The sequence below is a fragment of the Crocuta crocuta genome, unplaced genomic scaffold (assembly GCF_008692635.1).
Source record: "Crocuta crocuta isolate KB4526 unplaced genomic scaffold, BGI_CrCroc_1.0 scaffold260, whole genome shotgun sequence".
Classification (NCBI taxonomy): Eukaryota; Metazoa; Chordata; class Mammalia; order Carnivora; family Hyaenidae; genus Crocuta; species Crocuta crocuta.
The window spans coordinates 5,148,917-5,174,457 of NW_027527525.1; the positions used below are offsets into that span (position 1 = coordinate 5,148,917).

The 25,541-nt window shown below is 44.5% G+C and overlaps 1 protein-coding gene across 1 annotated transcript in view; it reads left to right on the forward strand.

Moving 5' to 3' along the window:
- DERL1 (derlin 1) overlaps positions 1-25,443 on the forward strand; it is a 33,135-nt gene extending 7,692 nt beyond the window's left edge. The window contains exons 2-8 of the mRNA XM_077764821.1: positions 10,055-10,166; positions 15,461-15,525; positions 16,574-16,600; positions 17,194-17,289; positions 18,774-18,826; positions 20,817-20,927; positions 25,251-25,443. Of these exons, the coding sequence (XP_077620947.1) occupies positions 10,055-10,166; positions 15,461-15,525; positions 16,574-16,600; positions 17,194-17,289; positions 18,774-18,826; positions 20,817-20,927; positions 25,251-25,443 (657 nt within the window). The remainder of the gene's footprint in view (positions 1-10,054; positions 10,167-15,460; positions 15,526-16,573; positions 16,601-17,193; positions 17,290-18,773; positions 18,827-20,816; positions 20,928-25,250) is intronic.
- Positions 25,444-25,541: the final 98 nt, after the last annotated feature.

Here is a 25,541-nt window from a genome sequence, read left to right on the forward strand (position 1 = left end):
TATCGCTTCCAGGTACTGACCAGCGCGGAGGGGAGTGGAGACTACAGGTCCCAGGAGGCGCGGCGGCAGTGGAGCGTAGACCAGCTTGTTGTGGGAGCGCGGTGCCTGGTGGGATTTGTAGTGCGACGGCTCTACCGGTTTAGGGCGGGGCCCTGTGGTTTGGGGGCGGGGTGGAGGCAAAAAGGGGTCTGGAGCTCGGGCCCCGATGGTTGGAGAAGGGCTTGGGCCCATTGGGAAGGGACTGATTTTCCTCTTCTATTAAGATTATGTTCCCCGCCCACTGCATTCAGAGAAGGAGCCAGTGGGTGGGTAATTCTGTGATCGTTGTTAATCTTTTGGACCCCGGTAATTAGCAGCCTGGTTCCACCCGGAGCAGGTGCCCTCTGACCTCCTTCTGCCACTCACGTGGGTGCCATGTGGATGTCAACTTACTCAACATCCAGCCGAGTTCTTCGTATGTGGATACAATTTTTTTTTCTTTGCGGGAGTGAGTTTATTTATCTGCGTTTCACCCAGCCCCGACCTAGTATGTGACATGTAGTAGTAGAATGTATGAAGGGATGAGTAAAGAGGAAATTGTTCTCAAAATAGAAGGCCTTTTTATTTAAGCATGAAGGAAACTGTCCGGAGTATTTTTGGCAAGAGAATATTAGTTTCCCGGAGATTATCTTTATTCACAGGATTTTGTGATTTAGATCTTTACTCAGGGGCAGATCAGATACTAAGATCTGACATTAATTTGAGCACATTGATTGGCATGTGGATAACTTGCCTGACTTCCCCCACTTTACTGACTAATTCTTAGTCTCTTTTGCTTGTTCCTCATTGTCCTGACCTTTAAATGTTGTGACGTGCCCCAGGGATCAGTTATAGGACCTTTTCTCTACACTGGTCCCCAGCTATAGGGGATCTCATTTAGCTTCATAGCTTTAAATACTTTCTATAAACTGAGGACTCTCAAATACAAATACACATATTTTCAGGCCAGATCTGTCTCCTGATATCCAGCCGTCTGTTTGAAATTACCCCTTGGATGGCTAATAGACATCCCAAATTAAACACGTCCCAAACTGGTTACCCTTTCCTTTTGCCCTAGAAGTAAAGAGCAATTCCATTATTACAAGAGCTCAGGCTACCAGCTGTGGAGTCATCTTTGCCTTCTCTTTCTCCCACATCTCGTAATTTGCCAGCTACTTGTTTGCTCTGCTTTGGACATATGTCCAGAGTCCAGGTCCCTTTTCATTCTCCACTGCAAGCCATTATCATTCCAGCTCAGTTCCTTTCCATCTTTCCTGTAGACAGCTGGAGTGATCCTTTTAAAATACAAACCAAGTCCATCTGTCCTCTGCCCTGAACCTTCCAGTGTCTTCTCAAATCAGATGTATAAAATGTATGTCCTCTCAATGGCCTGCAAAGTTCCCTACTGCTGCTCTGAGCTTACCTGCTGCTACTGTCCACCTTGCACCGTAAGCTTCACATGGAATTCTTGCTGTTCCTGCAGCAGCTGACTCCTCACGTTGCCAGCACATGTTGTTTCCCTGTTGATTTACTTGATTTCTTTCCTTAACTTCTTCAAGTCTCTTCCCCAGTGCCACCTTACTGGCAAGGTATTATGGATTGCCCTACATAAAAGAGTACCCCTCGGGGCGCCAGGGTGGCCCAGTCAGTTAAGCATCCGACTTCGGCTCAGGTCATGATCTCACGGTTTGTGGGTTTGAGCCCCACGTCCGGCTCTGTGCTGACAGCTAGCTCAGACCCTGGAGCTGCTCCAGATTCTGTATCTCCCTCTCTATCTGACCCTCCCTGCTCACGCTGTCTCTCTCTCTCTCTCTCTCAAAAATAATAAACGTTAAAAAATTAAAAAAAAAAAAGGGTACCCCTCCTTCACTCCTTACGCTTAATTTTACTTGCTACGTATCCCCTGTTGGCATTGGTTAGCCTACCCCCCTTCAGTAAAGAAGGCTGCACGAGAGCCAGACCCCTGACTTATTTACCACCATCTTTGTTACCTAGAGTAGGTCCTGGCACACAGCACGTGCTTTCATGTTGGTTGAATTCATGGAAATAATTGGCACTTGCCAGTGCTGGGCACTGGAGCTACAATAGTGAATAGGAAAGAAAGTCCCAGCTCCCATGAAGAAAATAAGAGAGAGGCATGTGATCAAGGGTGACTTAAGGCATGTAACATTTGATGGAGTGTTCCAGAAAGGCTTCGGAGAAGATGCCTGAACTGCAATCTGAATGCCGAGGAGCTGGCTTTGGGAATATCCAGCTCTGGGGACAGCCTTCCAAGAAAAAGGGTTAGTAAGTGGAAGGCTGAGAGGCAGGCCCTAGACACAGAAGGAAGACTGGATAACTAGTAGTGAGTCAGCTGTAGGGATGAGGATTGGCAGATGTGGGCAGAGATAACCAGGGTGAGTACGATAAAGCGAAGATGGGAAGGTGGGCTGGGCCTGGGTTGTATAGGACTTTGTGGCTTGAACTTTATTTATTAAAAAAAATTTTTTTAATGTTTTATTTATTTTTTGAGAGAGAGTGTGAGCGGGGGGGAGGGCAGAGAGAGGAGGACAGGATCTGAAGTGGGTCCCATGCTGACAGCAGCAAGCCCCCTGTGGGGCGTGAACTCACAAACTGTGAGATCAGGACCTTTGCCGAAGTCGGATGCTCAGCCAGCTGAGCCACCCAGGTGCCTCTGAGCTTTATTTTGAAGACACCAGGAAGGCTTTGGAGCATTTTGAACAGAGGACTGACCAGATTGCTTGACCACTCTGTGGGACGGACTTAGCACTGGATGGGGGAGAGGGAGGAATCCAGTTAGGCAAGAGAGATGATGTTTTGGGCCAGGACATCCACAGTCTGGGTGTGGAGGGGGAATGGCTGAAGGAAGCCGGACTCAAAGATGTCACTGATTTCACAGCAGATGGTGGAATCCTTTCCCAAGTGGGAAATGTTTAGGCTGGCTTAGGTTTGGGTGCCGGCGGAGGGTGTGGATGGAGAGCTCTGTGTTGGCCATGATGCCAACATGGTCTAGAGATGCTTCTTAGGCGTCCGAGTGCAGAAGTTAAGCGGGCAGTCAGATATTAGAAAAGGATGTGGGCCTCCAGCCAGCTCTGGTTATTATTTGTGACCCAGTGACTTTGTGCCTGGTGGGTGGCATGCTGGGTGACGCGTGTGCGGGAGGAGCGGTTATAAGTCATTTTGTGAGAAGGATCTGGTCGAGGCTGGCTCTTTGACCCTCCTTGCAAAATCTTGCTCACCTGTGTGGTCGGACTAGTAAAATAAGAAGGCCTTTCTAATAGACCACAGGTAAATGGTGCCTGAGGTGCCTTGATTAGAAGAATCCTCATTCACGTCCCCCCTCCCATGCTTTTCCCGTCTTCCTTACTTTGTCTCATCATCCTAAGAGCTGGGAGAAGCAGCCGGGGGCAGGACAGCGCCTGGTTGTCCAGATGTGAAAAGGCCAAGATCAGACCTTCCCTCTGCTACTCTGGCTCGTGCCCCTTCTGGACAGATTTAGCTCTCAGACCCACCTGGAGGAACTCATTTGCAAACGAAGCAGCTGAAAGAAAACCTACCTCTGAGAGGTCGGTGTGTGACCAACAGCCTGTGATGTGCTTTCTGCTCGAGGCTCATCTTTACCTTCGAAGCTGAATCTTTTTTTTTTTTTAATTTTATTTATTTTTGAGAGAGAGAGAGAGAGACAGAGCATGAGTGGGGGAGGAGCAGAGAGAGAGGGAGACACAGAATCCGAAGCAGGCTCCAGGCTCTGAGCTGTCAGCACAGAGCCAGATGCGGGGCTCGAACTCACGAACTGCGAGATCATGACGTGAACTGAAGTCGGCGCTCAACCAACTGAGCCATCCAGGCGCCTCTTGAAGCTGCATCTTGAACAGCTTAAAAAAAATTGGAGATGATTGATTTAGAATTGCGGGTTCATGCTGGAAGAGATGAAGGTCCCTTTTCCTCCTTAGCTTTTAGGCTTCATCTGACTAGCTTGTTGGTTTGGAACTGCAGAGTTTAAAGTGTTATTTTTCTTAGTTTGGATGGGGTGTTAAGATTCACTACGCCATTATCCAGCGTTCCCGGTACCTCACATTCAACACCCATCGATCAGACAGTTAGTTCATAACGATGAGATGTCTTCCTCCTGGTCCTTGATGATCTAGAAGAGAGGTGGCTGTTTCCAGCAGCCCTCGTGCTGCGCTGTCTGTTTCGTTCAGCTGGCATCCTCAGACCAGTATCGGTCCGGTTTGTAATCGTCTGCAGCGCCGGTTTCTGCTTTAGTGAGTCAGAGATAGTTCTGAGCTGCCTCGTTCAACTCCTTCGCATCGTATCTACCAAAACACACAGTTATGTGTTTAGCAAACATTTTTGAGGGTGATTTCTTCCAAGTCAGTTATCTACTTTCTCTCAAAATAGAAAGACCAGGGGATTTCAAGGCGTTGAGTCATGGTTCCCCAGGCCTGGCTCAGCCTTGTACTAGTTGTATGCCCTCAGGCAAGTTACATAGTACTCTTTCTGAGCTTCGATCTCGTTACCTGAAAGTGGGATCACCGTATGAACTCTGATCTAACTCCATTGATTATAAGATGCCCCATCAATATAATACAACTTTTTGGAGGGGAGGGAGGGTAGACATTCCATTAAATAAATGTATAGGATTGTAAGCCACATACTAATTTTAGAAACACAAAAATGAGTGTCTTCAAATTGAGGAAGTTTGTTATCTACTGCATGCCTCTGTTATGTAAAATTCATAGCAAAATTTAAAGTTCCCAGTATATAGCCTGGTAATAACCTATTCAAAAATAGTGCCCATTTTTATTTTCTAGTGAATAGTAATGTCTTCCATTACTGCCTTTTTTCTGTGGGCAATAAGATTCTAATTTCATTTTATTTTTTATTAAAAAGTTTTTTAATGTTTATTTTTGAGAGAGAGAGAGACAGACAGAGACACAGTGTGAGTGGGAGGGGTAGGGGGAAAGAGAGAGGGAGACACAGAATCCCAAACAGGCTCCAGGCTCTGAGGACACAGTGTGAGTGGGAGGGGTAGGGGGAAAGATAGAGGGAGACACAGAATCCCAAACAGGCTCCAGGCTCTGAGCTGTCATGAACCATGAGATCATGACCTGAGCTGAAGTCGGACACTTAACTGACTGAGCCATCCTGGCGCCCCAAGATTCTAATTTTAATTTGTACTGAAATTGAAATGTGATCGCTGGATGATTATCCTATATTTTGCCCCCTTAAAAAAATCCTGACTTCAAGTGGGAAGAGATGACCTGTCAATGTCCCTCATTTGTTTTCAGGAATCAGAAGAAATGGCACCAGCCAACTCTGGATTTGGGCCTTGTGCTTATATTTGCCAAGCTTTTGCTTTATGTTATTTATCTTTAACCCAATGACAGCAGCCCTAGCAGATTGAATTAAGAGTGTGTTGGGGAAGGGGTGCCTGGTAGCTCAGTTGATTAAGTTTCAGACTCCTGATTTCGGCTCAGGTCATGATATCATGGTTTGTGATACCGAGTCCTGCTTCGGGCTCTGTGCTGACAGCAGGGAGCTTGCTTGGGATTCTCTCCCCTCCTCTTTGCCCCTCCCCTGCTCATGTTCTCTCTGTCTCTTTCTCTCAAAATAAATACACTTTAAAAAAAAGAGTGTACTGGGGAGAAATCTATACATGCCTAACCAGAAGGGAGATGAACTTGGTCTATAGGCTGAGCATGGGAGTAGCCTCAAGGTTTGGATTGGAGCTTTAGTGGCTAGTGTTTGGTATGTATAGCCTTAAAGGCCACACTTTGCTAACGTCAGCATCTGGCACATGGATGCGCCTCCTCTTTCTTGTTTAGTGACCTGTGCAGAGTTTAACTCCAAATAAATCAATCTGTACTGGTTCAGATAAAACAAAAAGGAAAAAAAAATCTCTGATTTTGGTACTTTAATGGGGTCNNNCTAGGTGGCATTTGTCATTATTTCAGCAGCAGATTGTTTGGGAGATTTTTAGTGCCAGGCTGGCTGCCACCCACTCTCTCAACAGAAGTGGGACTAGTAAGTAAAGAACAACATCTCACCCCTTTGTGAAGGCCTTAGATGCCAGTGCAGGTGTGGGCCTCCTTCTTCTAAGTGAGGAACTCTGTGCATATCACCTAAACTCTGACTTGCCTCATGAAAAAGCTGGGGGTGATGACTAGAGTTTCCTACCTTGGGAGGCTGTGGGGTTAAAATGACCTGTCCCTGTCCCCTCCTCTCCCCCCCCCACCTCCGCTAGTCCTGTGCTGCCCATTATGGGGCCGGGGTGGCGTGGGGAAGGCTTCCCAGGGCAGAAAACTGCCTGCACCACCGCTCCCCCGCCCAGCCCTGAAAATCCATTTTCTTACTTCATTTGCATGTCAGAGGAGAGGAGGGGATTTAGCTGGGCACTTTCAATGGGGATTCCAGAAATATATTACATTGTGTTTTTCTGAAGGGATAAGCTCTCTCCTAGTGTTTTCAAATTATCATTTTAAGGTAATACAAAAATAATATCAAGTCTCTTAGATCAATGAAAGCCAAGTATAACTCAAGGGTAAGCTTAATGAACGGGGAAAAGAAGTGAGATATTTTGACAGACACTGATTTCCAAAGCACAGGTGCACACCGTGGCCAAAAATAGCGCGGTGGCGTCAGCGTTAGGGGAAAATGTAGTCAGAAAAAAACAGGGTTTCTTTTCCAAAATCAGGTCCTGAGTAACTTGCAGGAATATGGAGGTAGCTTAAAATGGGAATTTGTAAAACCCATGGCAGTGTGTGTCTTCCAAGAGATTGTAATAATCATACACCCACACGTACAATTTTTTTTACAGAGTACCTTTTAATCCATTTTCTTAATTCCAATGTTTTATAAAATCTGTGAGTTAAGGAGGGCAGAGTCAAAGGACAGACATCACTGGGTAGATGAAGATACAAACTCAAAGGTCTAGACTTCCAAGGCCTGGGGGCTACTTAAGAGTCAAGGTCTTTGCCCCCAGGGCTTTTCGTAAGCAGGGAGAATCAGGATTATACAAGTATAGGAGTACTTAAAATTTTTACTAATTGTAATTATAGCTCATAGTAATGGTGCCACTTGTGAGAGACATTGTAAAAATAGGGGTTTTGTGTCACCAACTCTGGAGTTGAGATGTCTGGGATAAAATTCTACCTCTACCACCTCCTAGCTATTGTTTAACCTGTTCTCATTTCTGTTTCTTCATCTATAAAATCTACCCTTTGAGTCAGTGCATGTAAATGAGCAGAATAGCACAGTGGTTTTTTTTAACCACTGATAAAAATAGGGCAAGTCTATCATTCCCCTTTTACAGATGGAAATTGAGGCCCAGAAGTGATAGCTCCTAAGCTGACACTTAACATCTTGGTGTTCTCAAATCATTTCCAGTGAGAACTTCTCACTCACAGTTCTTACATCTTTTCACCAAACTGTACTGTTTCTGTGATAAAGTTGTAAATAAATCAAAATGAGTTTTAACCTATTTTGTTTTACTGGTTTAATATAGGGTTCTTGGAAAGTCACTCTTTTGGGTGTTTTTGTAAAGCATGTTTTCTTCCACAAGGAATCAAGTTGTGAGGGCTACATTCCTGTACTCAGAGAATGTAATGTGGCAGCTCTGTGTCTGGCCAGGCCCCACTGCTGATGTCCTCCATTGCAGCCACACCCACATTGTCAGCGGGACCTGTTTATTGCGCTTTTGCAATTCTCTCAGACTTTGTATTCGATTTTCCAAGACCAGACTTCCCCTCCCTTGCGATCACTCTTTGTTTCCTCGGATAACCCGCGATTGTATGAACTCCTTGGTGCAGGGACCAGGTCTGTCATGAATGCCAAGCAAGACACACAGCTCTCGAGGCAGAAGCCAGCATTATGCTGGCATTTCCAGAGGTCTAGTTCAACCACTATTATTTAAGGTTGTTCGGGGGTGCTAGCCAGTGAATTAGACCAGAATGGAATGAGAGAAAAATTTTAGTTACAGAGTTATATGCTTTGAAAGCCCAAAACAGGCTCAGTTTTTTTGAATCTATTACAAACAGTAAGGTAATCCAGCTAATATTACAAACGATAAGGTAATTCAGCTTTGGTGGTTTGGTATAAGAAAAGCTAGAAAGCATAGTTCAATAGAAAACTTATAAAAGCTGTGAAAGACTTCTTCCTGGCTGAGAATGGTATCACATTGATAATAAAAATGCTGATTCTAGTTCTTTTGAGAACATAAAATATTGAGACCAGCCAAGAAAATCATGACAAATGTGGAAGAAAAACAGGAAGGGGATTATTTAATTATTTTACTTGACCAGATATTGTTACATATTATAAAACTAGAGAGTAAAATAGCTTGATATTGATATGGGAATTCAGTTCCAAACAGGATAGCACTTTAATATAATAGGCTTTAATATAAAAGGAAATAAATGGTTGATGAAAATAGCTTTTCAGAGTGCCTGGATGGCTCAGTTGGTTAAGTGTTCGACTTCAGCTTAAGGTATGATCATGATCTCACGGTTCACCAGCTTGAGCCCCACGTCAGGCTCTGTGCTGACAGCTCAGAACCTGGAACCTTTGGATTCTGTGTCTCCCTCTCTCTCTACCCCTCTCTGGCTTGCTCTCTGTCTCTCTCAAAAATAAATAAACATTAAAAAAAAGTAGCCTTTCAAATGAATGGAGAAAGTATGGGTTACTCTTAAATGGGGTTGGGAAGGCTGAGTAAGCACCTAGAAAAAGAAGCAGGCTGTCTTCCTCACTCCTGAGATGAATGTGAATGTGCCACAGTGAGACTGTGAACCCTTTTATACTCTTGAGTGGATAAGTAGCTTGTGAGCTATGTGAGCATCCAAGTACACCTGATGATACATTTGCCCACATTAAATTATACTTCTGTGTGTCACATTATGGCAAGAATACCATAAAAGCATCACTTGAATGGCCAGAACATATTTGCAACAATGAGAAGGGAATTTCTGTAATATATAAAGATACGCAAATCTGACAGGAAAACGAAGAAAGGAAGTACTCAAGTTTTACAAACAGTTGGTAAATACACACTACATGGTGACGGTGTGGAGGGAAGACAGGCATTAATGTACATTTTAGGAGAAAGTATAAGTTGGTTAAATATTTTTGTAGGCATTTGACAATGTCTACCAAAATTAAATGCAAATGCTTGTTAGTTTAGCAGATTAACTTGCAGGATTTGATCCTATGTGTAAGTGTATAAAGAGAATATTTGAGGATATTCATTGTGGCCTTGTAATGGTTTCAACAAATTTTGGACATTCACATAAAAGGAATACTGTGTAGCCAATAAAAATATTTTGTCAAGGGCCTTAAGCAAGGCATAGAACCGTGCAATACAAGGTAGGATGAAAAGAAATGAACAGTAGTAACACATAATATTACTGACAGAAATCCAAGAAACTGATTGTTGTTGATGGAAAGGGAATCAAGAGATGAAGGTCGGGAGGAAGCCTTCCTTCTCATTGTAGACTTTTCTGTAAATTGTGTGTGTGTGTGTGTGTGTGTGTGTGTGTGTGTGTTGGGAGGGAGGGACAGTTTTAAAGTCGTATGTCCATATTGCCTAAGTAGCACAGTGATTTGAATAAAAACATTTCTATTTTACTTCTGCCTTTTGAATGTGACAGTTTTTGCTAAGGTTTGTCATTGCAGTGTATTCTTTCTCCTGAAAGGAGATAGGACTGTGCTGTTGGAACTTGTCTTTACAATTTATTTTTGACAAGCTTAACCATGTGCCTTCTCCCAGTAAAGACAAACCATATATGTCCTTAGTATTGATTTTTTTTTGACTTGGTTAGAAATATTTCTTGCTTATGATTTTATTCCATCAGTTTGCACATTGGTGTGATTGTAGCTGATGGGAACTTTGCTCCAGCTGTTTTCTTGAATTATATTGGTGGTACCTCTTTGGTTGCTTTCATCACAGAGAATGTTTCGCAAGGGTGAATTTTGTTGAGTTTAAAAAAAAAAAAACCAGGCATGGAGAAACTAACCACTGTGTCTGTTTTGATCTGGACAGATTTGGAGGCCAATCACTGCCACCTTTTATTTCCCTGTGGGTCCAGGAACTGGATTTCTTTATTTGGTCAATTTGTATTTCTTATATCAGTATTCTACACGACTTGAAACAGGTATGTTGTGCATAGTTGTCTTAAGATTTGTTTCTAATTCACCAGTTCTAATTTACCAGTTACGTACTGGAAGAATTTTGAGGGAAGTTAGCGTAAAAGGAAAGGGCATAATGATAGCAGATGCTCAGTAAGTAGTAATTGTGCCGGGACTGTACGAGGCACTTAGTTTATCTGGTTTTTAATTCTCACGACATCATCATGAGGCATAAGTAACAGTATCACCATTTTATAGGTGAAAAAAAAAAAGAAAGACCAGCGCCTTGCATGTCTTGTCCACACCTTGTCCTTAGTGGCTAGGCTTGTGCCTCTCACTTAAATTTGACATCTCACCCATTTCTGTCACATGGCGCTCCTTTGTCCTTTATTTTACTTATTTTTTAAAGTAGGCTTCCCGCCAAGTGTGGAGTCTAGTGCGGGGCTTGAACTCATGACCAAGACCTGAGCTGAGATCAAGAGTCAGGCATTTAAGCGACTGAGCGACCCAGGTGCTCCAGCCCTTGTCTTTAAATGTCAGTTGGGCTAAAGTGTATAGATCACCCAGACTGGGATGGGAAAACACTTCTTCATGCTATGACAGCCTAAACTTATTCTACGTGATTGAATCACTCACTTTTAAAATAAATAACTGGAATTTAAAAATATGGTAGTTTATCAGATAGGACTGCCCATATGGTGTTATGGATAAGTTTCTGTTTTTGTTTTTGCTTTTTTACAAAAATCTTTTCTTAAAAGCTTCTTAATGAGTTATTTATTTCCTTTGTACAATCCCTCATGTGCTGTTCAGAGTTGCTTCTACTGAGGGGCAGTAAATGGATGCTGCTGTGTCACAATGTGAACATAATTTTGTTATGCCTAAATGATTTTGAAAAGGTTGGCTGACTCCAAAGACTTTATAAACCCGCTGGCTGTTAGCGCAGGGTAGAGACTTCTGAACCACCCTTAAATCCAAGTCAGTTTGAGAATTGTGAATCAGTCTCATAATTGTAGGCATTTGGTGTCAAATATGATTTTTCCTCAAATTGGCATTTGCGCAAGGTGCTTTTTAAAAAGAAAATCACTTTGTTAAGTGTCAGGTCATGGACTGTTACCACTGGAAGGGACCTAGCTCATCCCCATAGCTTTATGGAGGAAAAAGGAGATGGGAAGGAAAGCGGCTTGGTGGAGGTGAAACTGACAAGCGGGACTCTCTCGTCCACAGCAGGGGCTTGGTCCTAAAGCCCCCAGAATACAGGATTTTTATTCTCCCCTGTCCCAGTTGGACTTGCTAGTGATGCTGACTTGCTTAGCACTCTACCCCTGTGATATAATTTCACTGAGGAGTAAACTATTGGAGTAATGTTGTTTGATATCAGTAGGAAACTCTTAACTGTGGATGATCCATGACTATTTTTTAAAAATTTTGTTACAGAAAAATTTCAGATGTACACAAAAGTAGTGAGGAAGGTTAATGAACCTTTGTTTTTCTTTTTGTTGAGATAAAATTCACAGAACATAAAAGTGACTGTTTTACCCATTTTGTTTTATTTTTTAAATATATTTTTAAATGTTTTATTTATTTCTGAGAGAGAGCAAGACAGTGTGAGCAAGGGAGGAGAGCAGAGAGAGAGGGAGACACAGAATCTGAAGCAGTCTCCAGGCCCTGAGCTAGCTATCAGCACAGAGCCTGACATGGGGCTCAAACCCACGGAGTACAAGATCATCACCTGAGCCAAAGTCAGACGTTTAACCGACTGAGCCACCCAGGCGCCCCTGTTTTACCCATTTTAAAGTGTACAGTTCTGTGGTCTCTGGTCCAGTCGCAGTGTTACACAGTCACCAGCACTGCCTAATTCAGTACATCTTCATTGCCCCCCCAAACCCAAAGCAGCTACTCTCCCTCTCCCATCCCCCCTTTCTCGAAGCTCCTGGCAAGCACTGAGCTACTTTTTGCGCATAAGGATTTGCCTATTTGTGACACTTTATGAGTCCTTCTGTGACTGGCTTCTCTCACTTAGCAGAAGGTTTTCAAGCCTTACCCACGTTGTAGTGTGTGCCCACACGCCTCCACAAACCCCTTTTTAACTACTGCTCGCCTTGAACTATTATCTCCCGGCTGATCTCATTTGATCTCTGTTCATGTCCGTCCCCCATCCTTGATTATTTGGAGCAAATGATATCAGACATATCATTTCATCCATCAATTTTCTAATATTTACCTCTGAAATACAAGGACCTAAAAATAATCCTAATACTGTTATGAAGCCTAAATTACAATAATGCCATGGCCACATTTTATTTGTAAGTTGTTTTCTCTGGGTTACTTGAGGCCCTGGAACCCATTTACCCACCCCTCCTATCTAGTCAGGTAATATAACTCTTTGTAATGTCTGAATAACACCGAAGATCCATCTGTAGGATTATTAGCCCATTGATCTCTTTTATTTGCTTTAATTCTTTTAAGCTTCCCCCATTCCCTACTATCCAGTCACAGAGCATTTTGAAATTCTCGAGCTGAGAGGTACTTTAAAAGTTTAAAACTTTTTAAAGTTTTATTGATATATAATTTAAAGACTATACAGTTTTACCCATTTAAAGTGTCCAATTTAGTGGATTCTCGTAGATTTGTGTAATCATCATACAATTAACTTGAGAATATTTCATCACCCAAAAAGCAACCCTGTGCCCATTAATGGCCATTCCCCATTTCTATTCATCCTGGTCGTCCCCTTAAGCTTTTAGGCAACCATTGATCTATTCTTTGCATTTTTAGATTTGCCCGTTCTGGACATTTCTTACAAGCAGCATCATACAATAGGTGATGTTTGATGACTGGCTTATTTCACTTAGCGTAGTGTTTTCATGATCCTTCCATGTAGCATGTATTAGTACCTCATTCCTTTTTATTGCCAAATAAGATTCCAACGTATTGTTGTTTTCCCATTCTTTTTTTTTTAAAGTTTATTTATTTTGAGAGAGAGAGAAAGAGAGACAGTGCGAGTGGGGGAGGGGCAGAGAGACAGGGGGAGAAAGAATCCCAAGCAGGCTTTGTGCTGCCAGAGCAGAGTCTGACATGGGGTTTGAACACATGAAACTGAGATCATGACCTGACCCGAAACGAAGAGTAGGATGCTTAACCCACTGAGCCACCCAGGCGCCCCGTGTTCTCCACTCATCAGTTGATGGGCGTTTGCCTTATATTCATTTTTCACTGTTAGGGATAATGCTGCTCTGAACTTTGTGTTGAGGGGAACTTTGGAGACCTTCCCATTTAAAATAAGATTGCACAGACGAGAAAACAATGGTCTGGAGAGGTGGTGACGTGCCCCCAAAGGTCACAAAGCTATTTGAGAAAACATGGCAGGGACCCGAGCCCAGATCTATTGATTCCCCATCTTCCCTCCGCCACACAGCCTCATGGGAACAGCCTGACAATGTGTTTGCCGCTGGCATATTTTCCTATACAGCAGTGTTGGCTTATTTATAAGGTTTCTGATCTGAACTGGAAGATTGCAGTGTGAGACCATTTAATTTATAAATTCCCAATTGCACACTTGCCAAATAATATAGTATTGTAGTTTATGTGATTACAGTAGCTTAAGTATTCAATCCGAAGAATGCTTCGAAATCACAAAGTCAGCGGGGCACCTGGCTCGCTCAGTTGGTAGAGCCTGCAACTCTTGATCTTGGGGGCACAAGTTCAAGCCCCACATTGGGCATGGAGCCTACTTTAAAAAAAAAAAGAAGTAGAAGTTTTACTAAAATTCAGAAATGTTCGAATTTCAGCTCTGATTCATCACAGGGACCCCCTATCATTAAGCTTTCTTATTAACACTGTAGCTAACATGTGCCTTAGAGATGCCAGGGGAGAAATTAGGGAAAGAAGGAGAGAGTTTTGCTGGAAATGTTTTTTCTTTTAGATAGAATTTTTTCCCTGCCTTTCTGATACTTGTTAGGATTGTTTCTAATTGACTATCTATCATGCGATTATGATGGGGTGGGGAGGGGAGGGAAGGTAGCTGCGTGAGCTAGAATGGCCTTACGGTTGTTCGTGTCCGGTCTCTGCCCCTCTTCTAGTCTCCCACCTGAAGGCCCGAGGGCTCACCCTTAGAAGGGAGAGCGGGACCGGTGTTGATTATTCTCCATCTGTAAGATGGAGCCTGGTATATGGTATAGTGACAAGGACACTAGGCGAGTAATTACGTTTCACCTGCTGTTAACACGCCATGTGATTCAGGTCATGTAATTTTATTTCCTCATCCGTAAGAAGGGGGTATAGGTCCTTCCCTTCTCCTTCCCAGATGTGGCCTGAAGGTGAAGAGTCAGAGTCTATGGGAAGGTTTGGCCAGGCCCTCACTCTCCCTCCTCCAGCATTGTTCTCCCTTGCTAGAATGTCAGCTGGAAGGAGACTGAATCTGCTCAGAAAGCCCAGTGTCAGACTCCGTGGTAGTGTGTGAGTGTGTGTGTGTGTGTGTGCACACACATCTAACAACAGCAACAGTTAAGAACCTCCCGGCACAGTCCTGCTGGAGGAGACACTGGTCGTGTGTGTGTGTGCGCGCGCGCGCGTGTGCGTGTGCACATCTAACAACAGCAACAGTTAAGAACCTCCCGGCACAGTCCTGCTGGAGGAGACACTGGTCGTGTGTGTGTGTGCGCGCGCGCGCGTGTGCGTGTGCACATCTAACAACAGCAACAGTAAGAACCTCCTAGCGCAGTCCTGCTGGAGGAGACACTGGTCATGTGTGTGTGCACGTGCGAGCACGTGTGTGTGCGTGTGCATGTGCGCACGCGCACATCTAACAACAGCAACAGTAAGAACCTCCCAGCGCAGTCCTGCTGGAGGAGACGCCGTGTAGGCCACACAAGAGTGTTCCTCCAGCATCGGAGCTTGTGGTCTCGCAGAGGGAGGAGGGAGACAGGTGACCCCTGATGTGCCATCAGGCCACGAGGAGAGCCAGGAAGGAGAGGCCAGCTAGTTGTGAAGCCTTCAGGGGATGGGAGCTCACTGGCCGAGGGACCATTTGCCCTCCTCGCGGGTCTTTTAGCTTGTGGTAGCTGGGGCCTGGTACTTTCTGGAATTCGGCTAGGAGAACACAGATTAGCCTTACTCAGTTGACTATAGTTCAGGGCTTTATTGAAGACATGGTTTTAGGTATTTTAAAAATTTTACTTTTTTTTTTTTTTTACTTGAGAGAAGACTTTAAAAATATTCTCATTTTGGCTTTCTCCATAATTTTTTGAGGCAATTTTTGTACATAGAAATCACTTTGTTCTGAAATTCTGGACCGTGACATTTGGCTTATTTTTGTTTCTAGGAGCTTTTGATGGGAGGCCTGCAGACTATTTATTCATGCTCCTTTTTAACTGGATTTGCATCGTGGTATCCTTTAGTCTGTGACTTTGGGCCAGACAGAAACCGTTTTATTTTCAGGTTTGGGGAAGTAGACGGTATTGTGTACAGCAGTTCAAATGATAGCATTTGCATCTCTGTTTCCTACAGTTAATAATTAAGAATAATGAAAGTCCGCTCTGAGAGCCGTAGTCAGTCCTGTGGCCCTTGAGTGCTGCGCTCCCTTGCCATCGCCCTGCTGGGGTTTGCCACATCGGGTTGAATGCTATTGCTGTCCCTCTTGTTCCCAGCTCTCTGTGTTCTCATGTGTGACAGCTTGTTGACTGCAGCGCAGAGAGATTCCGGGCCACGAGACAGCTTTTGGAGTCTGTGCTCCTTATCAGAAAATTAACTTACGGCCGGCAGCCTTTTCTGATCTCATTGCTGTCCGCGTCTTTGGGGCCTGCGTAGTCACTGAGGCCATCCAGGAAGCGCCGGCTCTAGAACGGGACACGGCACATCTGTGCTGTCGTCCAGCCCCAGCTGCCGGCAGCCTTCCAGCTGAGGACCTTCCTAGATGGGGAGAGTGGCGGCAAGGGCTCGATGGCTCAGTGTGCGTGGAGCTGGTGAGCTCGGGGTTGCTTCGGGCTTAGCTGCCACTGCGGCTTGGCCCGGAGCCAGGACGTGTGGCACTTGAGATGCCCTTGCCCCTCCTTTAAGGGAAGAAAAAAAAATTGTTTTGGACCTCAGCCGTGCAGTGGAGCCCTGAATGTGAGTGGAATCATGATTTGTTCCAGGTCACAGTTATCTCCCATCTTTCAGCTGAAGAAGAGACGCTAAGATGCAGGACAAGGCAAAGAGGGCGCAAGAGGCGCCACTGAGTCATGGGCCAAAGCAGTTAAATTCTCATATTTCCGTGACATCCTCTAGTCAAAGTGGATATTCATAATGAAGAGTATTTGATAACTTTGGGTTCTGGGATGTTTTAAACAGTCTGAACTATAGAAAAGTGTTTTCTTTCAGAACACGGGAATGACATGAATGTATACTAGGTGCGAATTGCTTTGTTTGTATCTGATCTTTAACTTTATAAACCAAGATTACTGGCTTAGCCATGGACATGCAGGTAAGTGTCCCTTGAAACTATTTGCCGCCCTTTTACATGTTTCAGATTTACTTATTCATGGCCTCTGAGAGAAGCTTAAATTGCATGAACCCTGCAGTTAATTATGTGGCGTTTTGAAATTATAGAATTAGAACTTCTTTCTTGAAGATCTTACATGAATTATCTAAACCATTACTTTCCTTGCTCGTTTCTGGGTTCTTCATTATGTTTGTGCATTGAGAATGATAGTTACCCAGTATTTTCTGTGCATTATATGGATATGTACTTTTTAAATTGAGAATATACAGTAAGTAAAGCTTTACTGCCTACTTTTCTCAAAAGTAACTGATATTTCTGAATCCATCTCAAATAATTGTGTTGGATTTTATTCCAGGATTTTGTAGCATGCTTTGTATAATTGATTAGCTAAAAGGATCAGTTTGTAATTCTGATGGTTGAATTTATTTTTGGTATTTGAATAGCCATGTGAGAATTTGTTTGGAGGGGAGAGGTAAAAACAAACAAACAACCCCAAAAAACCCGGTAGGTTCACACTAAGACTCTGTTTGAAGTGCCTCTGGAGCCTGGTGTTTACACGTTGACTTCTTTTGCAGTTGCTGATGATTCCTCTGATCATGTCCGTACTTTATGTCTGGGCCCAGCTGAACAGAGACATGATTGTATCATTTTGGTTTGGAACACGATTTAAGGTACTTTCACCTAGTTGGAAAAGTTTCTTTTTGTTTGTCCTCAACAGAAATCCCTATTCGTCCGAGAGGTGCACTTTCTGACTCGTCCAGAAGAGGTCACTGCAGAGCAGTGTACCATAGGCAAGCCCCCCTCCCCTGCTCAGTGCCCTGCTCAGCCCTCTGCGTTTCTTTAGCCAACCCGGAATCCTTCCGTTGCTGACTATTACTTCTTGCCCCCTCTGTGCTTCAGGCCCCTCAGGCATGTGTCCCTGAGCGATCTCGTGTCTGTGTGTGTGTGATAGAGGGAAGGAAAGATACTCAGGGGGAGCATTCCCTTTTAAAGTCTGTTATCAGGGGCACCTGGGAGGCTCAGTCGGTTAAGCATCCGACTCTGGCTCAGGTCGTGATCTCGTGGGTTCGAGCCCCACCTCTGGCTCTGTGCTGACAGCCAGCTCNTTCCACCGGTGACATCTCTTTGATTTTCTTCCCCTTGTAAATCCTACCTGTTCTTCATACTTCATACTGTTGAGCATACTTCTTGGTCTCCTGCCTGGATTAGTCTTGCCTTTGGGCTCTCCCATAGTTTATGTTCCAGAATATGTACCACCTTCTGCCTTCAAGTTATTCATGTAGATCCCTTTCTTTATTAGTTTGTGAAGTTCCTTGTAGCCCCCTTAGCTCTTGGTATGATGTGTTGAATCTGGACAGAGGCTCAGATGTTGAATTCAACTGGGCAGCTTTCTCATTTGGGAGAGTATTAGTTCAGGGTATCTGTGTGTAGTGAGATAAAAAGCCCAAGTAATTTCGTGAAGACTGTAAAAGGAGAGCCTAAAAAGATGGGATATTTTTAGTTCATTGGCAGCAGTGTGCTAGTTGGAATCTTAATGTGGTTCTGTTATGGGTCATGTTTTCATGAGTGTCCGTAGGACACCCAGCTCCTTTGTGAAGTGGTTTGTTAGTATTCGTTCCGCAGGGCATGTGTTGTATCTGAACCACGGGCAGAGTACTCTGTCCCTCCAGTCACTAATATGTGAATCATTTTATTTTATTTTATTTTATTTTTTTAACAAGGAATTTCAACTTTATTTTATTTTAATATTTTTATTTATTTCTAGGAGAGAGAGAGAGAGAGAGAGAGACAGCGTGAGCAGGGGAGGGGCAGAGAGAGAGAGAGGGAGATACAGACTCTGAAACAGGCTCCAGGCTCTGAGCTGGCAGTCAGCACAGAGCCCGACGCGGGGCTCGAACCCATGAACCGCGAGATCATGACCTAAGCGAAAGTCGGACGCTTAACCGACTAAGCCACCCAGGCGCCCCATATGTGAATCATTTTAGATAGGGAGTTATAAGTGCAATACTGCTGGATTGGTCTCAGAAAGTTTTGCAGTGACTTTCCACAGGATTTAGATCAAGCTCTTGTCAGTATATCCTTACCCATGCCAGCCCCCTGGCATCTGTGTCTTTCTCTGGTGTGGTTATTCATGTTTGTGTTTATGTTTTCCTAGGCCTGTTATTTACCTTGGGTGATCCTTGGATTCAACTATATCATCGGAGGCTCGTAAGTGATACTAGATTTCTTCCACTGGAAACACATCCTTAGAAGACTTCCATTATTCTTTAGTTTTCGTCTCTAATTTTTATGAAACTTTAAAGAAGTTTAACATCAATGCATTGGAACCTTCGACTTAACGAAATACAGTTGACCTTGAACAATGAGGGTTAGGGGTATCAACCTCCTGCACAGTTGGAAATTCGTGTATGTTTTTTAACTCCCCCAGAAGTGAACTGCTAATAGTCTCTGGTTGACTAAAGCCTTGCTGCTGGCATAAGTGATTAACGAATGTTTTAGGTTGTAGTGTATTATATGTATCATATATTGTATTCTTACAATAACGTAAGGTAAGGAAAAGACAGAGTTATTAAAATCNCGAAATACAGTTGACCTTGAACAACGAGGGTTAGGGGTATCAACCTCCTGCACAGTTGGAAATTCGTATATGTTTTTAACTCCCCCAGAAGTGAACTGCTAATAGTCTCTCTTTGACCAAAGCCTTGCTGCTGGCATAAGTGATTAACGAATGTTTTAGGTTGTAGTGTATTATATGTATCATATATTGTATTCTTACAATAACGTAAGGTAAGGAAAAGACAGAGTTATTAAAATCGTAAGAGAACATGCAGTTTCGGAACGATATTCTTTTTATGAAAAAGCCCCACATACAAGCGGACCCACGCAGTTCAAATCTGTGTTGTCCAGGGGTCCACTGTAATTTCATTTTGATGTAATCGATTAAATTGCGGGGGCTTTAAGCACGTTTAGCACTGAATGACTATTATTTTGTTAGCTCACCATTAGGCACAGTACACTTCCATGTATGTGCTTTTGAATAAATATTTCTGGATTCACTGCCCAGATGGAGCAAACAAGGAACCAATTTGTGTCTGGGCTGACTCCTCTAAGAACTATGCGTGAAATTACTGTTTTTTATTCTTGAGGCATTTCCAGAATGCCTTGAAAACTGCTCACCAGGCATCAAAATGCAGATTCTCAGATGGGAAGTAGTTTTGCAAGTGGTTTGGTAGTACAGAAGTTTTAGCCAAATAGGGTCAAAGTTCCAGTTCGGAATTCTGAGCTGAGAGTTAAACCTTTTTGCATCCAGTCAGAATTGTAAAAGGAAGATCTCAAGATGCAACTGTTCTGTGAACTCTCACTTATACATACTACAAAGTATTTTTCATTTGTAACAGGTTTTGAGAGTACTCATTCTTAGTATGTCTGACCTGCCTGCTCTATGTGGCCCTGTTCTCTTCAGCGTATTGATAGAAATGGGTGAATTAAGCAGACACGCTCTGTTCAGAGCCTAGCAAGTTCGGAGTACGCTGAAGCTGCCAAGGGCAGAGTCTGGGAGTGGCTGCGGACGTTGATTTGTCCCTGGCAAGAATCACGTGGCAGGAAAAGACATCGCAGGGTATTTGATAGTAGGAGTGGATCTATAGAGCCTTCAGGGGGCCTGTATGGAAGCCAGGGAAAAGAGAAGGCCAGTGTGGATTTTAGGATTACAAGGTCAGCCGCGCAAAGTGGTCTTTGTGATGTCTTAACGCTCAAGGATGCAGGAGGTGAGGGGCACGTGCTGTGGCTCCAGGGCTGTGGGAGCAGGCGTGCACTGTCCCCTGCCTTCCCCGTGCCTCTCTCTTGCCGGCCTTCCCGTTTGCCCGTGGTGTGCAAATGCAGGATTTACAACCGAGGCTTGCTTTGCAGCTTCTAACTCTGGAGGCCAGGACGTAGCAAAAACAGGGTGTTGAGTGAGGATGAGATGGGGCTTGAAAGAGACGTCGGAGGGGAGCTGCTCTTGGAGAGCACAGACGCCAGCAGGCCTGGGTCCCCTTTCCCTCAGAAGGCTTTTGTCACACAGGCCGCCATGGGCCGCGGGCTGCCAGGGCCCAGAAATGGGCCGCCGGAAGGGCTGTCTTCCTGGTGCTGTTAAAACCGGCCACATCTCCCTTCACTGCTTCAGTGTCTTTAAACTGATTTGCCTCTTTGTTTGCAGGGTGATCAATGAGCTAATTGGAAATCTTGTCGGACATCTTTATTTCTTCCTGATGTTCAGATACCCGATGGACTTGGGAGGAAGGAATTTCCTGTCCACACCTCAGTTTTTGTAAGTGTTTTTCTCTCTCTTGTCACAGTCACTTTACCGCCCGTGTGTCAGGCGTCCTGCTCAGACTCCATGAGGGTCGGATTTACCTCTGCGGCTGACGGAGAATGGGAACCAGCAGGCTTGTCCTGGTGCCACAGTCACAGGAAGCCAGGGATCAAAGCCTCAGCTTGGTCTTCTCCCTGGAGCCTTTCGAGCTAGGGGCTGCTGCTGACTCCGCTCAGGCATCACAGGGAACATTCTAGCTCTGCTGAACAGGTGGGGCCTCGCGTGCACCAGGGGGCCGGGCACAGTACAGGACAAGAGTATATGCTCTCAGAGCATCAGTTTTACACAAGATTTGGCCAGAGAAGAGACGGGGTTAAGCTAGCTCACTGGTTAGCAGTTTCAAACATCTTTCTCTCCTTCCTTCCTCCCTCCCTCCTTTCCTTCTTTCCTCCTTTCCTTTCCTTTCCTTTTCTTTATTTATTAAAAAGTTTTTTTAAACTTTTATTTTTGAGAGACAGAGACAGAGTGAGCGGGGGAGGGTCAGAGAGATAGGGAGACACAGAATCTGAAGCAGGCTCCAGACTCTGAGCTGTCAGACAGAGCCTGACATGGGGCTCAAACCCATGAACCATGGGATCGTGACCTGAGCTGAAGTTGGACGCTTAACTGCCTGAGCCAGCCAGATGCCCCTTTCTTTCCTTTCTTAAAAAAAAAAATTTTCTTTTAATTTTTATTAACCTTTTGAAAGAGAGACAGAGACAGAGTATGAGTGGGGGAGTGGCAGAGAGAGAGGGAGACACAGAATCCAAAGCAGGCTCCTCATGAACTGTGAGATCATGACCTGAGCCGAAGTCGGACGTTTAACCAACTGAGCCACCCAGGCACCCCATCCTTTCTTCCTTCTTTCCTTTCTTCTTTCTTTCCTTCCTTCCTTCGCCTTTCCTTCCTTCCTTCCTTCCTTCCTTCCTTCCTTCCTTCCTTCCTTCCTTCCTTCCTTCCATCCATCCATCCATCCATCACCACATCTAACATAGGACAGTGTTGAACCCTGAGATCAAAAGTTGCAGGTTCTTCCAAGTGCACCAGCCAAGCACCCCAAATGTTTTTTCTATCCGATATTATAGAACAGAGAATTCCTGGGACTTTTCAGAGTGAAGGTGAGAAACTTCAGGCCTGTGGGGTGTAGGCGCCCTGGGAGCATGTGCTGGTTCTTTCTGTGCCACTCCTAGGGTTTACGCAAATGATGAGGCTGAGGGCACAGCTTTGGTTTTGAGACAGACGGGTTGGAATCCCGTACCCCTCATTCACCAGTTTCAATAATTGGGGAAGTTAATAAACCCTCCGAGCTTCAACTTGCACGTCTGTACATTGCAGGGAAGCCCTGTGTCACCGGACTGTGGGTGGCAAGGCAGGCTGTTGGCCACACAGCAGTGGGTGTTCAGTCAGTACGAGCTCCTAGCCTTGTTCCTGAAGTTGGGGTGGGATTTTACGAGCCAGAAGAGATGCTGACACACTTAAGCATGTCAGGAGTGTGACCATTCTGTCAGTGAAGCAAAAGGCTGTTGAAGAAGGGACCAGTGAAATCACCATCTGGGTGTCACAGCCTGCCTGACAATCACGCCTAATCTCCAGTTGGGAATATGCAATAATAGCTTGCATTTAAAAGCTTTAAAAGAGAAAAACCCTTTCACATCTTGCTCGTTTTAATGTTTTGTGGTTCGTCATTCTTCCAAGGGGACAGTGAGAGCCGTAAAACTTGAGTAGGCCCCTTCACCCTGCACCCCCTTGTAATTTAGGGGTAGGGTTTTGAAAGCCTTCTTTTGTGAAATATAATACACAAACAGAGAAGTATACTCTTAACGGTTTTTTTTTTCTCCTTAACGAGCATAAAAGGAAACTTGCTTGTCTTCTGAGCCTTGAGTTGCCTTCAGGCTAAAAAAACAAATGACCAATCTGCTTTCTAATTATCAAAGGACAGAATAGCAGCAGGTTTGGATTTTTGATCTAGGTTTATCAAGTCAGATGGCAGATGAATCAATTAAAACAAAACTTGGTCCTTTGGTGGGCGGCCAGCAGCTCTCTTACTTCAGTGGCCGTGCTCTGACTTAACGGCTTGGACATAGTTCTCAGTTGTAGGCAACGAAGTAGATGACATTCTAGTGGCAAAAATCAGTGACACCCGGGAGCCTGCCTTCCGTTGAATGTTCTCTGTTGGTGGAAAAGCCCTTCTGTTAAATTTTGCATACAGATCAGATGACAAAATGCAGCTCCTTGCAAAAGTGGTAACTGCTTTGAAATTACCATAAATTTTTGTTGATTATGTATAATTGGGTGTCTTTTTGTACTAATTACTTGCATTTAATTTCACTATCCGTTTAAGCAGTGGCAATGGCTTCCATATTGTCTTACGGTAAGAAGCAAAGGCAGGCAGCCCTTCTTAAGTGTTCTATTTTATTATACACTTCGGAGAAGTATTATTGTACCAGAACATCATGGATGTTGAGAAGTCAGGAGTTGGACATGCATTTTGATTTCAAAACAAAGCTGTATTTGTTTAGAAGGGAAGATGGGAGTTCTAGAATTCTAAGATCTATTGCTGTTCTGCATTGCATTTCGAAAAGTAGATCCTCTTCTGCATGTAGTTATTTTTTTGTGTGAAAGGGGTTCATTGTCTGCTTTCAGCGGGAATACAAAGGTGTTAGGGAAGATGTAAGCAAATGAGGACTCCAGTCCCTAACTGCAGTCATCTGAATCGCGCCCCGTGTGTCCCGTCTGTGGCAGGAAGCCCGTAGCCCAGGAAGGGGTACAGGTGCACCCACGCTGCCTGGGTTTGAATACAGACGCTCACTTTTTAGAAGGGTTTTATTCAGTCTTGCCTTGGTGTTCTCATGTGTAAGATGGGGTAATAGTGCCTGCCTCATAGGGTTGTGGGAAAGAAGAGGTGCAGCACCTGGTGGAAGCGAAACGCTTTGTGGTATGATCGTGCTCTGCAGGCTTTTTGCCGTGGACGTGTCACCACTCACGTTCTGCCTTCGGTGCCATGAGGGTTTTGAACAGGACTCTCAGATGATGGCCGCTGCCTTCCCACAAAGTTTTAAACGTTAGGATCTAAGTAGAATAGGTTTAAACACGTTCTTGGGGTGCCTGGGTGGCTCAGTCAGTTAATTGTCCCGACTCTTGATTTCAGCTCAGGTCATGATCTCGCAGTTTGTGAGTTCAAGCGCCTCACTGTGTGCTGTGCTGATAGCACAGAGCCTGCTTGAGATGCTGTGTCTCCCTCCCTCTCTGCCCCTCCCCCACTTGCTCTTTCTCTCTCAAAATAAATAAATGAACATTAAACAACAACAACAAAACACGTTCTCAGTTTTCTAATAGACAAGGAAGAGAAAACTATAGAGAACACAGAGCTGGACTTAAATTTTCTTAGCTCTTCTGTGACTCTAAGTTCATTAATCTGTAACGTGGGAAATCAGGTCAGCTTTTTGGGCTTCTGCTTTTCTACCACCTTTGAAAAGAATGCTGTCGGAGGACAGATAAGGGATGAACATTTAAAAAACACCCCAGACTCCAAGACAAAGTGGGCCTCTCCAGTCCCCCTTGATAGCTGTTGAGCCCGGGTGTGGGTGGAAGTACGGTGTGGGCTTCGACACGCAGGCCGCGGATTGGTCCTTCACAGGCAGATTTCTTTTACCTCCTTTGATCCAGTGTGATCCATATTTAGATCCATCAAGATGCTATGTATAGAGGGCACCTGGGTGGTACAGTCAGTTAAGCATCTGATTTCAGCTCAGGTCATGGGCTCATGGTTTGTGAGTTTGAGCCCCTCATCAGGCTCTGTGCTGACAGCTCATAGCTTGGAGCCTACTTGGAATTCCGTGTCTCCCTCTCTCTTTGCCCCTCCTGTGCTCATGCTCTATCCCTCTCTCTCTCTCTTAAAAATAAACATTTAAAAAAACAAAACAAAACGCTATGTATAGGTGATTCTTTCTGGTTGTTGGGCTTACAGGAGTAATATTTTTGTTTCCATACTGTTCTGTATGAATTGCTTTTGTAATCAAAAAACCAGTTTTTTATAAAAGAGTGTGAATTTGTCTGGAGATGTAAATTTAAGAAATCCAAAAAGTGAGCACCGTCTGTGGTCAGGGCATCGAGCTAAGTGCTGAAAAAGGAGAGTTAAGTAAGACATTGTCTTCGGCCTTCCATCGGCCAGACTAATGGAATTCAGTGTGACAGATGCGATGGGGATGCGGGAAAGGGAGATGTGCTGGTCGGATCACCGTGCCGAAGTGATCTGATCGTGTCTTCTCTCCTTTGTTACCCCCTCACCCCCCGCTCCAGGTACCGCTGGCTGCCCAGCAGGAGAGGAGGGGTGTCCGGATTCGGTGTGCCCCCCGCCAGCGTGAGGCGGGCTGCTGATCAGAACGGCGGAGGCGGGAGACACAACTGGGGACAGGGCTTTCGGCTTGGAGACCNGCTGGGCGTGCTTAACCACCGAGTTCTAGCAAACGCTGTTGGACCTGACCCACACTGAATGTAGTCTTTCAGTACAAGACACAATTTTTTAAGTCCTGAAGAAAAATATAAGTGTTCCTCAAGTTTCGTGATTCTCGTTCAAGTCCTTACTGCTAC